Source organism: Somniosus microcephalus, chromosome 24, assembly GCF_052327205.1.
Source record: "Somniosus microcephalus isolate GS21.2 chromosome 24, FLI_Smic_1.0, whole genome shotgun sequence".
NCBI classification, from domain to species: Eukaryota; Metazoa; Chordata; class Chondrichthyes; order Squaliformes; family Somniosidae; genus Somniosus; species Somniosus microcephalus.
In genome coordinates, this window is record NC_141010.1 from 64692203 (window position 1) to 64714472 (window position 22270).

At 46.3% G+C, this 22270-nt stretch overlaps 1 protein-coding gene across 2 annotated transcripts in view; it reads left to right on the forward strand.

The window, feature by feature from the left end:
• The window catches only part of cdc27 (cell division cycle 27), a 108413-nt gene that overhangs the window by 66126 nt on the left and 20017 nt on the right, over positions 1 to 22270 (forward strand). For both annotated transcript variants that reach the window (XM_085966681.1, XM_085966682.1), the window contains 4 exons: positions 2366 to 2573; positions 11061 to 11233; positions 12920 to 13072; positions 18388 to 18596. In XM_085966681.1, the coding sequence (XP_085822807.1) occupies positions 2366 to 2573; positions 11061 to 11233; positions 12920 to 13072; positions 18388 to 18596 (743 nt within the window). The remainder of the gene's footprint in view (positions 1 to 2365; positions 2574 to 11060; positions 11234 to 12919; positions 13073 to 18387; positions 18597 to 22270) is intronic.

Sequence of the window (22270 nt, forward strand, 5' to 3'; positions counted from 1 at the left end):
TAACGCATTCCATGTTCTCGTAATCATCTTGTGGTGTTGAAAGATCTCGACCTTTTCCAGCTTCATTCTAGTGATCCCGAGTCAATACCACTAGTTACCAGTTCACTGGCCAGTGGCAACAATCTTTCATTAGTTACCTTCTCAAAACCTCTATGATCCCTTTAACATTCTATTTGAATGAAAAAGCTCTAATTTTTCATGCCTTTCTTAACTGTGTAATATCTAACTATAACCTCTCATTCCTGGTGGTAATCTAGTGGATCTTACCAGTACCCTTTCCATGGCTCTAATATCCTTCCTATAATGGGGTGCCCAGAATTGAACACAGTACTCCGGCTGTGTCTTGTACAAGTTCAATATCAATATTCAAAGCTCCTGTGCATAGAACTCCGAGCCTCATTGGTCTTTTTCTATCTGCATTTATAAAGATCTCTGTATCTGTGCCCCTAGATTTCTCTGTTCCTGTACTCCTGTTATGGTTAGTGTACAGATAATCCTCACCTTTATTGCTGCTGATTGGTGTGACTGTTCTGCATGGTATTGCATTGAGACGACTGGACCTGTAGTTGCCTGTGTCTGCTTTGTCGCCATTTAAAAAAAAAAAAGGCATCCCCATTGGCCTATCTCCAGTCTACTGAAGTTGCGAGTGTCCAGAGACTCCCTCATAACTACCTCGCAAATCTTCCCCATAGTATCTCCTAGTACTCCGGGGTAAATGCTGCCTATTCCTGCTGATTTATTTGTTTTTACCTGTCTGAGGCTTCCATTTGATATCCATCAAAGTCACCTCCCTGTATATACTTGGAGGAAGTAATCATTTAGCATAATAACTGTCCTATGCTTGTCCTTTATGGTCACAACTTATCCGTGACTGTCCTTGTACTGTTTTAGAAGTGCTGAGAGAAATTCTTATTGTTTAATGTTTTGTATTTGTAGCTATCTTTTTCATGTCTCTCTTACCTGCGACCACCCTTTTAACATGTTTCTGCATGTTCCTGTATTTCGAAACTCCTTCATCTGTGTCCCTGTAGGGTTTGTAAAGTTCATTTCTCCAATGTGGTTGACCATTAATTATCTTCTGAAGGGCCAGAGCAAGCCACTCCGTTGTACCAACATCGATGGGCAATAAATGCCAGCTTTGTCCATGACATGCATATTCTTAGAATGAATTAAAAAAAAAAAATCTCTCTCCACGTTGTTTGGTCTATAATGTGCTCTGATATTCTCCTTTTATTTGCTTTTTTTTCAGCAATAATCGCTTGCTCTTGATTATCCTCCCCTCGTCCTTCTCTTCATTGTAGGTGCTGGAAACCGTGGACTTATTGGATCGGTTTTCCTTTCTTGCATCAGCTGATCACCCACTTCTCTTTCTCTACTTAACTAATCCTCAAACCCTGAAGTGATCGCTTTCAGGAACGTGTCCTCCAGTAACCTTTGCCCCCCCCCCTCCCAATACTGCATGGTGCAGGTAGCTGGTCTTGGAGCTCGGCATTCCTCTGCTCATGCATGTGTACTCCACACTTTGCAGATCCATATAAACTAATTTAACTCCTAACCCTGCCATTACTAACGGTTCTACTGATGACTTGATTAACTGGAACTAATTGTTACTTGCATGCCTGGTCTGACAAATTCAGACCTACTACTAAACTCGCTTCCTTCAACATCTCGTGGTTGTACCTCTCTGTCTCGCAAAGTCAGCCTCTCTTGCCTTGAGCTGTGGTGTGGTTAGCAGTGGTTTATAACAGAGGAGCTCAACACTTGTCTGTCCGTTGTATTCTGCCCTAGGGCAGGTCCTAAACCCGAGTCTCACGTGAGATTCTTGAGCCACATTTGAGGGATGAGTAGCCGATGTCGTTTCCCGTTGCATCCCTCACTGTTTTTGTCGTCCGAGTATCTTCTCCTTGGTGGGTTGCCACTAAGGCTAAAGAGCCTCTCCTACCCTTTACAATGGAGCTGGGGGGGGGACGACACCCATCAGACACACGTACCCCCACTGGATGTCAACCAAGTATTCAGAGCCAGGGCTCTGGTCTCCGCTCACCAGGACTGTGGACCAACCCTTGTGTCTCTGAGGTGGCAATACTACCCCTGAGCCGTGGTCTCCACACTTATATCGTCAGTTCAATCTAAAGCTCTTTCAATACATGTCAAGGGAATCATTTTTGCTAATAAACCTCCTGTGATGCCTACATCCTTGACAAGTGTAGGTGGTACTTTTTTTTTTAGTAGTAATAGATTGGATATGTTAAACTATTCATTACTAATATCTTGTGTTTACACTTCGATGATGTAGAAATGCTTGTGCTCATTCACCTGGTGGTGTGTTACACACTCAGCTGTGTGTGTATTTGTTTTTAAACAGGAGAACAGTAAAAAGCTGAAGATGAAGTTTCCACCTAAAATTCCAAACAGGAAGCCAAAAAACAAAACTAGTAAAGGAGGCATAACACAGCCAAACCTGAACGACAGCCTAGAGATTAGCAAACTGGACTCTTCAGTCATCTCGGAAGGCAAAGTCTCCTCGGTCACGCCTCAAATACAGGCCTTTAATATACAGAAAGCAGCTGCAGGTGAGTTAGCTTTGGTTCATACACGTACAACCTTTCACCAGATAGATGCAGATGACCGAGGTCTTTTTGTCCCTCTGGAACAAGACCTTATTCTTTGTCCTTTTCCCCAAATCAGCCCATCATTTAACTTCAATGAGTCTAAGGTTTTTACTCTTCTATCCTGTTCGTTCTTTCCTTTTTCTCTGGTTACTTGCTGTGTACCATTTCATGGACATCGGGTGCTGTCTGGGACCTATGATCACTTGATCTCTGAACCTAGACAGCAGGATATCTGAGTGAGTTGTATCACAGTGTGCTCAATCCTGGCCTCGCCCAAATCCTCACTCCCATTGCAGCAGTGATCACTGGACAGTGGTGAGCAGGAATTCGAGCTGAATTTCTTTTTCTTTCTTCCCCCTGATGCGCCATCAATTACTCCAAAGACTGAGGTTAAGCGAGTAACAACCAGGCTTTTATTAACTAAAGAATGAAGGTCTTGTCTCGAGTGGTCGACCCGTCCAGAATACTAAGGGACTGGGAGGTAGTCACTTATATACCTGGAATAGTGGGAGGAGTCAGCCGAGGCATGTCCAGACCTGTACCTAGTGGAATACACATACACTTACAGACAGGTATAACAGTGGTTTACCACATTCACCCCTTATTTAAAAATGAGTCCGGCGGGGTGAAGTGTATTTAAAAGTTTGTGCATTGGAGTCTCTCCGGAGGTCTTGTCTGCCGCTGTGATCGACGTGGCGACGGCAGGGGTGGTGGAGCTTCCGGCGTCGCGTCCCGTGTAGGCTGGGGCCCTGGAGTGTAGTCCTCGTGGGTGACGGTCGAAGGCGAGCTGGCTGCTGGGGTTGGATATCGGGTCGTGGGAGGGGGTGGTAATGGATAGTGGGTTACAGCGGTCCCCGAGGGTGCGAGGTCTCGTATGGAGACTGTGTCCTCCTGCCCTAAAGTGGTCCCCGAGGGTGCGAGGTCTCGTATGGAGACTGTGTCCTCCCGCCCGTCCGGGTACGCAATGTAAGCGTACTGGGGGTTGGCATGGAGGAGGTCGACCCTCTCGACCAGGGGATCCGTTTTATTGGCCCTCACGTGTCTTCTCAGTAGTACCGGCCCTGGTGACGTCAGCCATGGCGGTAACGATGTCCCCGATGTGGACTTCCTTGGGAAGACGAACATTTTCTCGTGAGGGGTGGCATTGGTGGCAGTGCAGAGCAGTGACCGAATCGAGTGGAGCGCATCGGGGAGCACCTCCTGCCAGCGGGAGGTCGGAAGGCCCCTAGACTTTAAGGCTAGTAGGGCGGCCTTCCAAACTGTTGCATTCTCTCTTTCCCCCTGTCCGTTCCCCCCGGGGGTTGTAACTGGTGGTCCTGCTTGTGGCTATACCCCTAGCGAGCAGGTACTGGTGGAGTTCGTTGCTCATAAACGATGAGCCCCGGTCGCTATGGATATAGCTGGGGAAACCGAACAGGGTGAAGAGGCTGTTCAGAGATTTAATGACCGTGGCACTGGTCATGTCCGAGCAGGGGATAGCGAACGGGAAACGGGAGTACTCGTCAATGATGTTGAGGAAGTACACATTGCGGTCGGAGGAGGGGAGAGGCCCTTTAAAATCGACGCTCAGGCGTTCGAAAGGGCGAGTGGCTTTTATCAGGTGGGCTCTGTCTGGTCTATAAAAGTGCGGTTTGCACTCAGCGCAGACTTGGCAGTTCTTGGTCATGGTCCTGACCTCCTCGATGGAGTAAGGCAGGTTGCGGGCCTTGATGAAGTGGAAGAACCTGGTGACCCCCGGGTGGCAGAGGTCATTGTGGAGGGCCCTCAGCCTATCGATCTGCGCGCTGGCGCAGGTGCCACGTGATAGGGCATCTGGGGGTTCATTGAGCTTCCCAGGCCGGTACAAGATCTCGTAGTTGTAGGTGGAAAGTTCGATTCTCCACCTCAAGATCTTGTCATTTTTGATTTTGCCCCTCTGCTTGTTGTTGAACATAAAAGCAACTGAACGCTGGTCAGTGAGCAGGGTAAATCGTTTTCCAGCCAGGTAGTGCCCCCAATGACGCACAGCCTCCACAATAGCCTGGGCCTCCTTCTCGACCGCGGAGTGTCTGGTCTCCGGGCCCTGGAGGGTTCGTGAGAAGAATGCCACAGGTCTCCCTGCCTGATTAAGGGTGGCGGCCAGAGCGAAGTCGGACGCATCGCTTTCCACCTGGAAGGGGATGGATTCGTCCACTGCGTGCATGGTGGCTTTGGCAATGTCCTCCTTGATACGGTGGAAGGCCAAGCGGGCCTCTGCCATCAGGGGAAAAGAGGTGGATTTGATCAGCGGACGGGCTTTGTCTGCATAGTAGGGGACCCACTGAGCGTAGTAGGAAAAAAACCCTAGGCACCTCTTCACGGCTTTTAGGCAGTGGGGCAGTGGGAGTTCCATAAGGGGACGCGTCCGGGTCGGGACCGATGACCCCGTGTTCCACAACACAGCCAAGGATGGCGAGGCGGTCTGTGCGGAATATGCACTTCTCTTTGTTATATGTCAGGTTCAGGAGTTGGGCGGTGCGGAGGAATTTCTCGAGGTTTGCGTCATGGTCATGCAAGTCATGGCCGCAGATGGTCACATTGTCTAGGTAAGGGAAAGTGGCCTGCAGCGCGTTTTGATCGACCATCCGGTCCATCTCCCTTTGGAAGACGGAGACCCCGTTGGCAACGCCGAAGGGAACCCTAAGGAAGTGATAGAGGCGGCCGTTTGCCTCAAAAGCAGTATACTGGCGGTCTTCAGGGTGGATGGGGAGCTGGTGGTACGCTGATTTGGTTGACCATGTCAGCTATGCGGGGGAGTGGGTAGGCGTCCAGCAGGGTGTAGCGGTTTATTGTTTGGCTGTAGTCGATGACCAGGCATTGTTTCTCGCCGGTCTTAACGACCACAACCTGGGCTCGCCAGGGGCTGGAGCTGCCCTCAATAATCCCCTCCTTCAGGAGCCGCTCCACTTCGGTTTTGATGAAAACCCTGTCCCCGGCACTGTATCGCCTGCTCTTTGTGGCGATGGGCTTACAGTCGGGGGTGAGGTTAGCAAACAGTGGGGGGGGTGGGACTCTGAGTGTGGAGAGGTTGCATCTGGTGCGCGGCGGGCAATTTGGAGGCTGCTGGCTGCGGACTGTGAGTGGGGGGAGGGGGCCACCGTACGCCATCGTAACGCTTTTGAGGTGGTACTGGAAATCCAACCCCAGTAGGACGGCAGCGCAGAGGTCGGGCAGGACCAGGAGTTTAAAATTATTGAACACAGTCCCGTCTACTACTAGTGTCACCACGCAGTAGCCGCCAATGTCCGCTGACTGGGACTCGGAGGCCATAGAAATCCGCTGGTGCGCAGGCAGGACTGGGAGAGAGCAACGCCGCACCGTGTCGGGGTGGATGAAGCTCTCTGTGCTCCCGGAGTCAAAAAGGCAGTTTATTGCATGGCCGTTTACCCCATAGAGTCATAGTTATACAGCACAGGAAGAGGCCCTTCGGCCCATCGCGTCTGCGCCGGCCATCAATCCCTGTCTAATCCCATTTTCCAGCATTTGGTCCGTAGCCTTGTATGCTATGGCATTTCAAGTGCTCATCCAAATGCTTCTTGAATGTTGTGAGGGTTCCTGCCTCTACCACCCTTTCAGGCAGTGAGTTCCACATTCCAACCACCCTCTGGGTGAAAAAGTTCTTCCTCAAATCCCCTCTAAACCTCCTGCCCCTTGCCTTGAATCTATGCCCCCTTGTTATTGACCCCTCTACTAAGGGGAAAAGTTCCTTTCTATCTACCCTATCTATGCCCCTCATAATTTTGTACACCTCAATCAGGTCCCCCCTCAGCCTTCTCTGCTCTAAGGAAAACAATCCCAGCCTGTCCAGTCTCTCTTCATAGCTGAAGTGCTCCAGCCCAGGTAACATCCTGGTGAATCTCCTCTGCACCCTCTCCAAAGCAATCACATCCTTCCTATAGTGTGGCGACCAGAACTGCACACAGTATTCCAGCTGTGGCCTAACCAGCGTTTTGTACAGCTCCATCATAACCTCCCTGCTCTTGCCTTCATTAGCCGAGGCATAGAATATAAGTATCCCATATGCCTTTTTAACCACCTTATCCACCTGTTCTGCTGCCTTCAGGGATCTATGTACATGCACACCAAGGTCCCTCTGATCCTCTGTCTTTCCTAGGGTCTTACCATTCATTGTGTATTCCCTTGCCTTGTTAGTCCGTTCAAAATGCATCACCTCACACTTTTCAGGGTTAAATTCCATTTGCCACTGTTCCGCCCATCTGACCAACCCATCTATATCGTCCTGCAGACTGAGGCTACCCTCCTCGCTATTTACCACCTCACCAATTTTCGTGTCATCTGCGAACTTACTGATCATACCTTTTACATTCACATCCAAATCATTAATGTAGACCACAAACAGCAAGGGATCCAGCACCGATCCCTGCGGTACCCCACTGGACACCGGCTTCCAGTCACAAAAACAACCTTCGACCATCACCCTCTGCCTTCTGCCACTAAGCCAGTTTTGGATCCAAAATGTGCCAAGACACCCTGGATCCCATGGGCTCTTACCTTCTTGATCAGTCTCCTATGCAGGACTTTATCAAAAGCCTTACTGCAATCCATGTATACCACTGCACTACCCTCATCCACACACCTAGTCACCCCCTCTCAAAATTCAATCAAATTGGTCAGACATGATCTTCCCATGACAAAGCCATGCTGACTATCCCTGATTAACCCCTGCCTCTCCAAGTGGAGACTAATTCTGTCCCTCAGAATTTTTTCCAATAATTTTCCTACCACTGATGTTAGGCTCACTGGCCTGTAATTCCCTGGTTTATCCCTACTACCCTTCTTGAATAATGGTACTACGTTAGCTGTTCTCCAGTCCTCTGGCACATCCCCTGTGGCCAGAGAGGTTCTGAAAATTTGTGTCGGAGCCCCTGCAATCTCCTCCTTTGCCTCACACAGCAGCCTGGGATACATCTCGTCCAGGCCTGGGGATTTATCCACTTTTAAGCCTGCTAAAACCGCTAGTACCTCCTTCCTTTCGATGCTAATATGTTCAAGTACATCACAGTCCCCCTGCCCGATTTCTATGTCTACATCGTCCTTCTCCAAAGTGAACACCGATGCAAAAAATTCATTTAAAACCCCACCTACATCTTCTGGCTCCACACACACATTGCCACTTTGGCCCCTAATGGGCCCTACTCTTTCCCTAGTTATCCTCTTGCCCTTAATATACTTATAAAACACCTTAGGATTTTCCTTTATTTTGCTCGCCAGAGTTATTTCATGGCTCCTCCTCGCTCTCCTAATTTCTTTTTTACGTATCCCCCTGCACTTTTTATACTCCTCTAGGGCTTCCTCTGTCTTTAGTCCCTTGTATCTGCCAAAAGCCCCCCTTTTTTTTCCTAATCCATTCTCGTATATCCCTTGACATCCAAGGTTCCCTGGGCTTGTTGGGCCCACCCTTGACCTTTATGGGAACATGTTGCCATTGTACTCTCTCAATTTCCTTTCTGAAAGACTCCCATTGCTCCGATGTGGATTTTCCTACAAGTAGCTGATCCCAGTCCACTTTGGCCTAATCTTGTGTAATAACCTTTTATGTGGCACCTTATTGAATGCCTTTTGAAAATCCAAATATACTACATCCACTGGTTCCCCTTTATCTACCCTGCTAGTTACATCCTCAAAAATCTCTAATAAATTTGTCAAAACACAATTTCCCTTTCATAAAACCATGTTCACTGCCTAATCATGTTATGATTTTCTAAGTCTCTTGATGCCACTTCCTTAACAATGGATTCCAGCATTTTCCCAACGACTAATGTCAGGCTAACTGGCCTGTAGTTCCCTGGTTTTTTTTCTCCCTCCTTTCTTGAATAGCGGTGTTACATTTGTGACCTTCCAATCCACTGGGACCACTCCAGAATCTAGGGAATTTTGGAAGATCAAAACCAATGCATTCACTATCTCTTCAGCCACCTCTTTTAGAACCCTAGGATGTAGGCCATCAGGTCCAGGGGATTTGTCAGCTTTTAGTCCCATTAGTTTCCCTAGTACTTTTTTCTCTACTTATATTAATCACGTTAAGTTCCTCACCCTCATTAGACCCTTGGTTCCCCACCATTTCTGGTATGCTTTTTGTGTCTTCTACTGTGAAGACAGATACGAAATATTTGTTTAATGTTTCTGCCATTTCCTTATTCCCCATAATTTCTCTTGTCTCAGCCTCTAAGGGACCAATGTTTACTTTTGCTACTCTTTTCCTTTTTACATACTTGTAGAAACTCTTACAATCTGCTTTTATATTTCTTGCTAGTTTTCTCTCATTCTATTTTTTTCCCCTTATCAATTTTTTTGGTCAACCTTTGCTGGTTTCTGAAACTCTCCCAATCCTCAGGCTTACTATTATTCTTTGCACCATTATAAGCTGCTTCTTTCAATCTAATGCTTTCCTTAACTTCTTTAGTTAGCCACGGTTGGATCACTTTTCCCATGGAGTTTTTGTTTCTCAATGAAATGTATTTTTGTTGAGAATTATGAAATATGTCTTTAAATGCTAGCAACTGCTTATCTACCACCGTACCTTTAAATCTATTTTTCCAATCTGCCTTCGCCAACTCGCCCCTCATACCTATGTCATTGGCTTTATTTAAGTTTAAAACTCTAGTTTCGGATTTGGACAAGTCGCTCTCAAAAGTAATGTGAAATTCTATCATTATGATCACTCTGCCCCAGAGGATCCTTTACTATGAGATTGCTTATTAACCCTGCCTCATTACACAATACAAGATCTAAAATAGCCGGTTCCTTGGTTGGTTCCATGACATATTGTTCTCGGAAACTGTCCCGAATGCATTCCATGAACTCGTCCTCCAGACTACCTTTGCCAATTTGATTTGTCCAGTCTATATGAAGATTAAAGTCCCCCAAGATTATTGCATTACCTTTATTGCAAGCTCCTACTATTTCTTGATTAATATTCTGTCCAACGGTATAGCTACTGTTTGGTAGGAGTAGTATATAGGCCCCCCTATGTTTTCTGCCCCTTGTTCCTTATCTCCAACCATACTGATTCTACTTCCTGATCTTCTGAGCCGAGATCCTTTCTCGCTACTGTCCTTGTCATCCTTTATTATCAGGGCTACTCCCCCTCCTTTTCCATTCTGCCTGTCTTTTTGAAACATGAAGTACCCTGGAACATTTAGTTCCCAACCTTGGCCACCTTGCAGCCATGTCTCTGTAATGGCTATTAGATCAAACCCATTTATCACTATTTGTGCTACTAGTTCGTTTGTCTTGTTACGAATGCTTTGTGCATTCAGATAAAGAGCCTTTAATTTAAATGTTTTACCATTATTCCCTGCTTTGACCTTATTCTCTGCTGCACTGCTACCATTAAACTCTGTCCCACTCTACTTATTTTTACCCAAATCGTTACACTGCTCTATTGCCTTGACCTTTCTCCTTCGATTTCTAAATTTCCCCCCCCCTTTTTTTTTTAGTTTACAGCCCTAGTTATTTGATTCGCCAGGACGTTGGTCCCAGCCCGGTTTAAGTGGAGCCCGTCCCAACGGAACAGCTCCCTCTTTCCTCGGTACTGGTGCCAGTGCCCCATGAATTGAAACCCCTTTTTCCCACACCACTCTTTGAGCCACGCATTTAACTCTCTGATCTGCTTGACCCTATGCTAATTTGCGTGTGGCTCAGGTAGTAATGCAAAGATTATTGCCCTTGTGGTTCTGCTTATTAATTTAGACCCTAGCTCCTCAAACTCCCTCAGCAGAACCTCATTGTTAGTTTTGCCTATGTCGTCTTCAAAATAGTGCCGTGGGATCATTTTTATCCACCTGAGGGGGCAGACGTTCCTTAACCAAATAACTTCTGTTTTTGAACCCTCAAGTACATCATCCCTTTCCAGAGCTGTAGCAGTACCTTTGATCAATACTACCACCCACCCTCCTCCTTTTTTCTTCCATATTCCTCTTGATTACATTGTAGCCAGGAATGTTAAGTTCACATTCCTGTCCTTGTTTGAGCTGAGTCTGTTGTTGCCATTATATTATAATAATCCCATGTGGCACTTTGTGCCTGCAGCTCACCAATCTTATCTGAACATTTACACACCTGGATTCCAAATCTGCCGTAGCTTGCTACCAGTAATGCAACAGTGTGTAACCCAACATAACATTGGGAAATCTGACCTTCGTGGTTGACCAGATAGTGGAAGTTAACAGAACTGAGTTGAACAAAAGTGATATTCGAGTAACCTATTCAGAAACACACCCGTGTGCTCCATTGAGCGTCAGAAACGTTGTTCGGGTTCTTATTGAAGTAACTTTGTTTTGTGGGGGTCCTTTTCTCCAGTACTTGATGCAGTGATGGTGTGCAGGCTTTCTGTCCTTTTCGTTTATGGTGGGTGTTCCGTTTCATCGAACGGTAAAGCTTCTATTTTTACTGTGTTTTGACGGCCAGATGGACTGATGAACCTGCTGCGTGAGATGGGGAAAGGGTATTTGGCACTTTGCTCTTACAACTGTAAAGAGGCAATCGGTATCCTGAGTCAGCTGCCTTCACATCACTACAACACTGGTTGGGTACTGTGTCAGATAGGAAGAGCACATTTTGAGCTGGCTGAATATATGCAGGTAAGTGGCTGGCTGAACTAATAAGTGTATTTGAAAATTGTCCTATGGAAATCAGGATGAACTTGCCAGCTTGATATAAAGAAAAGTGGTATACAGCTGAGAAAGCTAGTGAGCTACTCAGGCCTGCAACGTCGTCTACTGCCCAGAGACCAGCAGGGGGCCCTCCAGAAATAACAGGAAATGTTGGACTTTGAAACAGTCAATTAAGAATGATTTAAAGGAGGAACTTGTGGAAAACAAGCTGAGCAGCGGGTTAGTAAAGCTAACTAGTGTGAAACGACCCTACCAACATTTGAATGAAGGATCCACCCTATTTCCTCTGAGGAGCTTTCTGCTCTCTGCTGGAGGTAGACATTCTGCATTTAATTAAATAGGAAATAGATAGCTCACATTAAACTGGCTGGGGAGGGAGATTTGCAAGAGCTATGTTCTGGGTTGCCACTTCCCCCTCTTTTCCCCCCCTCACTCACCCCCACAGATCCACACATTCTGCTGTCCTCTCCTGAAGGCACTGGGCACTGACTCTTGCTAATAAAAGGTTCCATGGGTAGCATCATAATCTAGACTGACACCTCGTACAGTACTGAAGGAGTACCTGTACTTAAATCAAGGACCCATCGGTCTGTTCAGGTGGATGTGAAACTTTTTTTTGAAGAGGAGGAGGGACTCTGTGTTCTGGCCAACACCACCCCCAAAACAGACTATTTGGTCATTTTTAATCACATTTAATGATTGAGATCCTGCTGTGCACTAACTGGCTGCTGCGTTTGCCTGAAGAATAAGTGACTGACTCAGCTCATTGACGCTGAAACACTTTGGGATGTTCTGAGGATATGTAAAGCCTCTCCCCCCCCTCCAATGGAATGGTGCACCCGAGAGAGAATAATTATTCTTTGACCACACTGAACAGCATGGGTTGCCCACCACACATTCCTGTCCACTCCAAAGTAGAATGTAAGCCAAATCTAATACAGTAGTTGAATTTATCAATTACTTGTATGATTACACTGAAGCTAAGGTATACAGGCAGTACAATATTTGACTTGCACAATGCTAACCGCTCTGAAACGTTCTGTCCAGAATCTTCTAAGATCCTCTCTGTGTAACAGGTATTTACCTCCAAGGAACCCCTCGTATTGCCACAATGTAGAAACAGGGTGGTGAGCAAGGACGTTGAGAATAGAGAAACCTAACAGTCTGTACAGCATTCCAAATGGATTGCAGCACATCAAAGAATTCCTTTCTGCCTCAGTGGGAACGTCATGGGGGTGGGGTCAAAATAGCTGGATCAAGCAGCTTGACCCCATTCCCACTGGTTTAAATTTTTTTACAAACACAAATCAGGCCATCGACGAGGCTCCCGCAAAATGCAGATGAGGGGCCAAAATAACTTTCCAGTTGTGGCGCAATTTCATCATTGGCATTGCGACTTAAGTGCGGGCCTCTCCCTGACTCTGGGCTGCACAGCAGCAGATCTGAGCTGGGAGATGCTGACTTACCAAGGTAAGTGCTGAAGATCCGCTCCTCTTGGCATTCCTTGTGCGCCTGGAGGAACAGGTTTGCTTCCCTCAAGCCTCACAAGGCAGCTTTTGGCCTCCCCCAGCTGACCGCCCCCACTCTTGTGCTGGCTCAGCCTCTAACCCTGCCGACTCTGTTCTGCATCTGAAACATTTCTCTTTATTCTAGGCAGAGAGGATATTTTCAGAAGTGAGGCGCATTGAGAGTTACCGAGTTGAGGGTATGGAGATCTACTCTACCACGTTGTGGCACCTGCAGAAGGATGTGACTCTCTCTCTCCTCTCCAAGGATCTGACTGAGATGGATAAAAATACACCAGAGGTGAGTTTTTATTTGACCTTTTCTTTGATTCAGCTATTTCTTTGAGGTTGTATTCAAGATTAACCTGATGGAAAAAGTTAATTCAGGGAAAGAGGGGAGTCCAATTGCGGGAAAAAAAAGAAACTGGTGAATACAGTAGTACAGCGCAGGACGCTCGATGCAGGTCCCATTCCCCTTGCAGCCCATGTCGTCACTGTTTCCACAAGCGAGATTCCTCCTGGACAGAGGGAGAATGACCCATGTCCACTCCCTCATTCCTGGCAGCTGGTTTGCAGGAACAACAGATGACACCACTTACACTCTTGGCCATGGGAGATCTTGCACTGGCAGGGAACAATGGGAAATAGCCAGGGCTTTTTATAAACACAAAGTAAAAGGGAGAAAGAGCAGGGCCAATTAGAAATTGAAAAGGAAATCTTCTGGAGCATGGACAATAGTGGTAATGTTAATCGAGCACATTGCCTCGGCTATCACAGGAGTGTGGTAGTGGGAATGAAAGGATACAAGAGGAGGAGGTGGGGCAATTGACAGGAGAACTGTAGGTAGGATTTACTACTGAAAAGATTGGTGGAACTCAATGGAAAAGGCCCTGGGCCCAGGTGGCTGCATCCGAGAATGCTGAGAAGCCTGAGAGGAAATTCTGATCATCATCTTTCAAACATGTGGAATATGTACCAGAGAACTGGAGTGCAAGACCTCTGTTCAAAAAGGGATAAACCAGGTAACTGTAGACCAGTCAACCAGGTAACTGTAGACCAGTCAATCAGGCAGCAATGGTGGGTAATTTTCTCAAAAGATGTGGATTAATTAAAGACAGGAAACATGGATTTGTAACATGGCAAGTTGGGTCTGACAAATTTAATAGATGCTGTTTGGAGGAAAGGATGAATTATATTGGTAAAGGAAATGTAATGGATGTTCTGTATATGATTCCCAAAGAGCAGATGATGAGGTGTTGCACACGAGGCTTGTTGACAAAGTTAAGGCACATGGTATTAAAGGTAATGTGGTAGCATTAACTGGAAGCTGTTAAAGAGCAGAAAACAGTAGTGGTTAATGGTTTTGTTTTCCAGACTGGAGTAATGTAAATGGGTGTGTGCCCTCCAGGGATCAGTTTGGATATCTGGATTTGGTTATGGAGGCACAATATAAAAATTTGCAGGGGATAGAAATTTTTTTAGTGTGGTTATGTGAAGATGTTTGTAAGTGACTTCAGGAGACCATAAGTTAATAATTTGGCAGATATATGTTGGATGAAATTTAACGCAAAGGAATGGGAGGAAGAATGGAAGCTGAGGCCATGGGCACTAAAACTTTAAATGGAAGACACACCAGAGAAACTGGGCTTCTTTCCATTAGAACAGAGACAACTGAAGAGATCTGTAGATGTTCAAATTTGAGAAGTTTTTAAAGGATAAATCACAAACTATTTCCACTGGTCAGCGAGTCAGTAACGAGAGGGAATGAATTAAAATGGAATTTTTTATGCAGGTGGACGTTAGAACATGGGATGCTCCAATCGAAACTGGGGAAAGCAGAATCCATAACTGCTTTGAAAAGGAAGCAGTTGAAAAAGAAAAAAGGGTATGGGGAAAGGACAGGGAACTAGCACAGGTGAAGTGGGCCGCATGGCCTCCTTCAGTGTGGTGCAATTCTTTGCCACGGGACCTGCCATTCCCTGACCATTTGAGATCGTCACTACTGGGTTCCACTGTTGGCAATCTTAATCTCTCTCTGTCTTGGCTCCTGTCTGGTTCTTTAACCTTATCCTCAGTCTATCCCTGTCCTCTGATCTATCTATAGATTTACAGGCGGGCACTTGGCATCCTTGAGCGGCTCCACAGTTTCTTTCACCCCATATCCATTGTAAGCCTGGCTTTTAGAAAGTTGTATCACTGTTCCCAGGGTGGTCTTGAAATGTAACTCCCCTTCATGACATCTGGTCCAGCAGGGAGCCTCTGCCCCTCCACTGCCAGTCTGTGGTCGGCTCCTTCAAGATTTGAATAATGTAGCAGTCATGTGCAGGAAACTCTCTTTTAACTGGCACCCAAATATCCGGAAATCTTTCTTAACCGGCAAAATTCAAGAGTAGGTTCAGGTAAGTTTTACTGTATATTAGTGGCCGTGTAACCGGGGTTGCTGGATCTGTAGCCATGTAATCGGGACTCCTGCACAAGTGCTGTGTAACCGGGGCTCCTGCACCTGTGGCCGTGTACGGGGCTCTCGTACCTTGGTAAGAACGTAAGAACAGGAGTAGGCCATACGGCCCCTCGGGCCTGCTCCGCCATTCAATAGGATCATGGCTGATCTGAATCTAGACTCACGTCCACTTCCTTGCCCTCTCCCCGTAACCCCTAATTCCCTTATCTGCTAGGAAAATGTCTATCTCCATTTTAAATTTATTTAATGTTGCAGCTTCCACAGCTCTCTGGGGTAGCAAATTCCATAGATTTACTACCCTCTGAGTGAAGAGGTTTCTCCTCATCTCTGTTTTGAAAGGGCAGCCCCTTATTCTAAGATTATGCCCCCTAGTTCTAGTCTCACCCACCAGTGGAAACATCCTCACCGCATCCACCCGATCAAGCCCCCTCACAATCTTATGTTTCGATAAGATCGCCTCTCATTCTTCTGAACTCCAATGAGTAGAGGCCCAACCTACTCAACCTTTCCTCATACGTCAACCCCCTCATCTCTGGAATCAACCGAGTGAACCTTCTCTGAACCGCCTCGAGAGCAAGTATATCTTTTCTTAAATATGGAAACCAAAACTGCACGCAGTATTCCAGGTGTGGCCTCACCAATACCCTGTATAACTGCAGCAAGACTTCCCTGTTTTTATACTCCATCCCCCTTGCAATAAAAGCCAAGATTGCATTGGCCTTCCTGATCACTTGCTGCACCTGCATACTAACTTTTTGTGTTTCATGCACCAGGACCCCCAGATCCCTTTGTACTGTAGCACTTTGCAGTTTCTCTCCATTTAGATAATAACTTGCTCTTTGATTTTTTCTGCCAAAGTGCATAACCTCACACTTTCCAACATTATATTGCATCTGTCAAATCTCTGCCCACTCACTTAGCCTGTCTATGTCCTTTTGCAGGTTTTTTATGTCCTCCTCACTCACTGCTTTCCCTCCCATCTTTGTATCGTCAGCAAACTTGGATATGTTGCACTCGGTCCCTTCCTCCAAATCGTTAATATAGATTGTAAAGAGTTGGGGTCCCAGCACTGACCCCTGCGGAACACCACTAGTTACTGATTGCCAGCCCGAGAACGAACCATTTATCCCAACTCTTTGTTTTCTGTTAGATAGCCAATCTTCCACCCATGCCAGTATATTACCCCCAATCCTGTGATTTTTTATCTTGATCAGTAATCTTTTGTGTGGAACCTTGTCAAATGCCTTTTGGAAGTCCAAATACACCACATCCACTGGTTCCCCTTTATCCACCCTGTATGTTACATCCTCAAAGAATTCGAGCAGATTTGTCAAACATGACTTCCCCTTCGTAAAACCATGCTGACTCTGTCCTATTAAATTATGTTTATCCAAATGCTCTGTTACTGTTTCCTTAATAATGGACTCCAACATTTTGCCAACCACAGATGTTAGGCTAACATCTAAAAAGTTTCCAGCTTTTTGTCTACTCCCCTTCTTAAATAAGGGTGTTACATTAGCAGTTTTCCAATCTGCCGGGACCTTTCCTGAGTCCAGGGAGTTCTGGAAAATGATCACCAATGCATCCACAATCCCTACCGCCACTTCTCTCAAGACCCTAGGATGTAGGCCATCAGGTCCGGGGGATTTATCCGCCTTAAGTCCCATTTATTTTACTGAGTACCATCTCCTTAGTGATTTTAATTGTGTTTAGCTCCTCCCCCCCCCCCCCCCCCCCCCCCCCCCATTGCCCCCTGTTTGTCCAGTGTTGGGATATTTTTAGTGTCCTCTACTGTAAAGACTGATACAAAATATTTGTTCAGCGTCTTTGCCATCTCCATGTTCCCCACCACTAGTTTCCCGGTCCCATCCTCTAAGGGACCAACGTTCACTTTAGCCACCCTTTTTCTTTTTATATAGCTGTAGAAACTCTTGCTATCTGTTTTTATATTTTTTGCTAGTTTACTTTCATAATCTATCTTCCCTTTCTTAATTAATCTTTTAGTTATTGTTTGCTGGCTTTTAAATGCTTCCCAATCTTCTATCCTCCCACTAGATTTGGCTAATTTATATGCCCTTGTTTTCAGTCGAATACTATCCTTTATTACTTTACTAAGCCACGGATGGCTGTCTTTTCTTTTACTCCCCTTTTTCCTCAGTGGAATATATTTATCTTGAAAGATGTGAAATATCTCCTTGAATGTAGACCACTGCTCTTGTACCTCTCTGTAATCCGGACCTTTTGATCAACTGGCAACACGCCGGTCCCGTCAGTGCCGGGTAAAAAAAAAAGAGTTTCCTGTACCATATTCAGAGGAACATGTTACTCCAATTTGTAGACCTGCCAATTTATCCCAATGAGTTGGAGTGTCCAAAACATTACATTTGATCTCTCGCCTGCTTTATTTGACTTCCTGATCTGTTCCCTCGTGACCACCGTATTCCTACTTCTCCTGCTTAAAATTTGTTTGTGTTCTCCACATAAACTCACACCTCTCCAGTTTATCCTCTCTCACTGTATAAATTTACTCCAGTCCACATCTGGTGTCTCATAATCTACTCACCCTCATTAACGTGGAGCTGCAGATCTCTGATTTTTGCCTCCAGTCCCTCCTCTGTTAATAACCAGACCTCTTTCCTTCTCTCTCCCCCTCTCCATTGTTCCTTTTATCCTTGGTCCACTCTGTTTACCATTCATCACTGCCTGATGTACCCCTTGTATAAGGGCAGTGGTGAGACCAGCTCCGGTGAAGCCAGTTGTACAAGTCACTGTTACAGTAGCACCTCTGAATCTGACAGCAGTGCATGTATCCCACAGGTGCTGGAAATCTAGACTGTTCATTGTATCTGAGATATGTTAAAGAAAATAATCCTATGTCAGGCAGCTGACTGTGCTCAAAAGGCCTCCTTGCGTGCACAACACATGTTTAAACTTGGCCCTGAGATGAGGATGAACCAAACAGTGCCAGATGTGAGTAATTTGTCAGCATTTACTGTGTACTGTAGACTGGTATTAAGTACAAGAGCCAAGTTAATGTGATCCTTGAAGCCATGTTACTGCTGTGCCGGTTCTGTCCCCTGCACTTGTGGTCAGTTTGTGTGTGTGTGGAATGGATGCCGCCCATGTTGTGCTGAATTCTTTCCTTCCTCTAACAGGCTTGGTGTGCAGCAGGGAACTGCTTCAGTTTGCAGCGAGAGCATGATATAGCAATCAAATTCTTCCAGAGAGCCATTCAAGTGGATCCAAACTTTGCTTATGCATACACTCTCCTTGGCCACGAGTTTGTATTAACGGAAGAGCTGGACAAAGCACTGGCCTGTTTCAGAAATGCAATTCGTGTAAACTCTCAGCACTATAATGCCTGGTAAGCAGAGGTTGTTAATGTTTGGGAGCAACTTGCTGTAATAAGCTCTGTAAAGTAACGGTTTAGGCAGCTGTGTGGTATGTGATTCAGCCGGTGGGTAATGCTGCTCTAGGGGCTAGAGGAAGCGAATACCCTCCTGTTTCGGTGGGACTCGTGTGTCTTGGCCTGACTGAAACTGAGGGAACCTGTGCCGCTCGTATAGTCTGATTTAATTGACTGTGCCAGCCTTAAGTGAACTGAACAGAGCATTTAATTGATCCGTCAAAATTCAGCTTTCAGGTGGGGTTGTTCATTTGTGCAGAGAATTTCATGTAATGAAGGTGTAATTCGATATTATTCAACCAGAGCACCAACCCTCCTGGTAACCCCTATTCCAGCTCTTCACACTGTCTATAAACACATACTTCCTGACATTTGGCCTGGACAACCGTGAAACTGTCCCTCTCGTCCTGCTAATTTTGGCATTTCTAAAAGTATTTAGCACCTCTATTATCTCCTTTTATCCATGGTGTGGAGATGCCGGTGTTGGACTGGGGTGAACAAATGTAAGAAGTCACACAACACCAGGTTATAATCCAACAGCTTTATTTGAAATCACAAGCTTTCGGAGCGCTGCTCCTTCGTCAGGTGAAGTGGTCAGTGCTGGGTCCCCAACTCTTTACAATCTATATTAACGATTTGGAGGAGGGGACTGAGTGTAACATATCAAAGTTTGCAGATGATACTAAGATGGGAGGGAAAGTAGTGAGTGAGGAGGACATAAAAAACCTGCAAGGGGACATAGACAGGCTAAGTAGGTGGGCAGAGATTTGGCAGATGGAATACAATACTGGAAAGTGTGAGGTTATGCACTTTGGCAAGAAAAATCGTAGCACAAGTTATTATCTTAATGGCAAGAAACTGGAAAGTACTGAAGTACAAAGGGATCTGGGGGTCCTGGTGCACGAAACTCAAAAGGTTAGTATGCAGGTGCAGCAAGTGATTAAGAAGACCAATGGAATCGGATCGGTCATGGCCCTGTGGGTAGCAGAGCGGGCCCAGGGGCCGTGTAGCCTGATTCTGCTCCTATTTCATGTGTCTAATTCTGTTAGATTCAGGAGATGGTTCTGTGATAGTGGATTGGCGGTTAGGATCAGATCAGCCATGATCTTATTGAATGGCGGAGCAGGCTCGAGGGGCCGATTGGCCTACTCCTGCTCCTATTTCTTATGTTCTTATAAAGACACAGCTTATATAGTCAGAGAATAATGCCAGATGATTACAGGTAATCTTTCTAACTGCCATTTATCACACCTCGGCAGGGAGATAATCACAGCAAACAAAGGTGTGAATGGTGTCCAAACAGGTCAGTCAGGAAAACATTGCATCAAAGAACAATGAGGTGGGGTCACAAGGGGTCAAATGTTGCAGATGCTGGGGTCTGTATGAAAAACAAAAAAAAAGACAAAACATTTTTTTTGCTGGAAATCACAGCAGGTCCGGCCGCATCTGTGTAGAGAACAAGCCAACGACGACTCGAGTCTGGATGACCCTACGTCAGGTGGGGTTACATGTAGCGTGCCATGAACCCAAGATCCCGGTTGAGGCCGTCCTCATGGGTGCGGAACTTGGCTATCAGTTTCTGCTCGACGATTTTGCGTTGTCGTGTGCCTCGAAGGCCGCCTTGGAGAATGCTTACCCGAAGATCGGAGGCTGAATGTCCTTGACTGCTGAAGTGTTCCCCGACTGGGAGGGAACACTCCTGCCTGGAGATTGTTGCGCGGTGTCCGTTCATCCGTTGTCGCAGTGTCTACATAGTCTCGCCGCTGCACAGGACCTCCAACCAACACTATACACCAGATACATCGACGACATTTTCTTCCTATGGACCCACGGCGAAGAATCACTGTAAAGACTACACGATAACATCAACAAGTTCCATCCCACCATCAAACTCACCATGGACTACTCCTCAGAATCGGTTTCATTCTTGGACACACGAATCTCCATCAAAGACGTACACCTCAGCACTTCACTCTACTGCAAGCCCACGGACAACCTCACAATGCTCCACTTCTCCAGCTTCCACCCTAACCATGTTAAAGAAGCCATCCCCTATGGACAAGCCCTGCGAATACACAGGATCTGCTCAGACGAGGAGGAACGCGATGGACACCTACAGACGCTGAAAGACGCCCTCGTAAGAACGGGATATGACGCTCGACTTGTCGATCGACAGTGCCGACGGGCCACAGCGAAAAATCGCATAGACCTCCTCAGAAGACAAACACGGGACACAACCAACAGAGTATCCTTTGTCGTCCAGTACTTCCCCGGAGCGGAGAAACTACGCCATGTTCTTCGCAGCCTTCAACATGTCATTGATGACGATGAACACCTCGCTAAGGCCATCCCCACGCCTCCACTACTCGCCTTCAAACAGCCGCCTAACCTCAAACAGACCATAGTTCGCAGCAAATTACCCAGCTTTCAGGAGAACAGCGACCACGACACCACACAACCCTGCCACAGCAACCTCTGCAAGACGTGCCAGATCATCAACACAGATACCATCATCACACGTGAGGACACCACCCACCAGGTACATGGTACATACTCATGTGACTCGGCCAATGTTGTCTACCTCATACGTTGCAGGAAAGGATGCTCCGGAGCATGGTACATCGGCGAGACCATGCAGACACTGCGATAACGGATGAATGGACACCGCGCAACAATCGCCAGGCAGGAGTGTTCCCTCCCAGTCGGGGAACACTTCAGCAGTCAAGGACACTTCAGCAGTCAAGGACATTCAGCCTCCGATCTTCGGGTAAGCCTTCTCCAAGGCCGCCTTTGAGACACACGACAACGCAAAATCGTCGAGCAGAAACTGATGGCCAAGTTCCGCACCCATGAGGACGGCCTCAACCGGGATATTGGGTTCATGTCACGCTACATGTAACCCCACCTGACGTAGGGTCATCCAGACTTGAGTCGTCGTTGGCTTGTTCTCTCTCCACAGATGCGGTTGGACCTGCTGTGATTTCCAGCAAAAAAAAAATGTGTTTTGTCTTTTTTTTTCATACAGACCCCAGCATCTGCAACATTTGACCCCTTGTGACCCCACCTCATTGTTCTTTGATGCAATGTTTTCCTGACTGACCTGTTTGGACACCATTCACACCTTTGTTTGCTGTGATTATCTCCCTGCCGAGGTGTGATAAATGGCAGTTAGAAAGATTACCTGTAAACATCTGACATTCTCTGACTATATAAGCTGTGTCTTTATGCATTTCTCCACTTCACCTGACGAAGGAGCAGCGCTCCGAAAGCTTGTGATTTCAAATAAAGCTGTTGGACTATAACCTGGTGTTGTGTGACTTCTTACATTAATCCTTTTATCCTGTTTCAGCAAATTCCTGCACTTCATTTAGACTTCTCCCTGCTTTGTACTCTTTGCATAATTTTATTCCCATTTTATTTACAGTTTATTTTGGGAACTGCCAGATTCGTGGTTTTTGTTTTTGCTGTGTGAATATATTTATCCTGCATATTCAGCGTTATCATTTTTCTTTTTGTTCCGTCATTCCCTTGAAGTTTACACTTTTTTGGCCTTGTGTATAATGTGTCTATCATTCTGATCTGTTGAATGGCAGGTAATCTGAATCAAGTTGTACTCCACAGTCCCTAAAGGC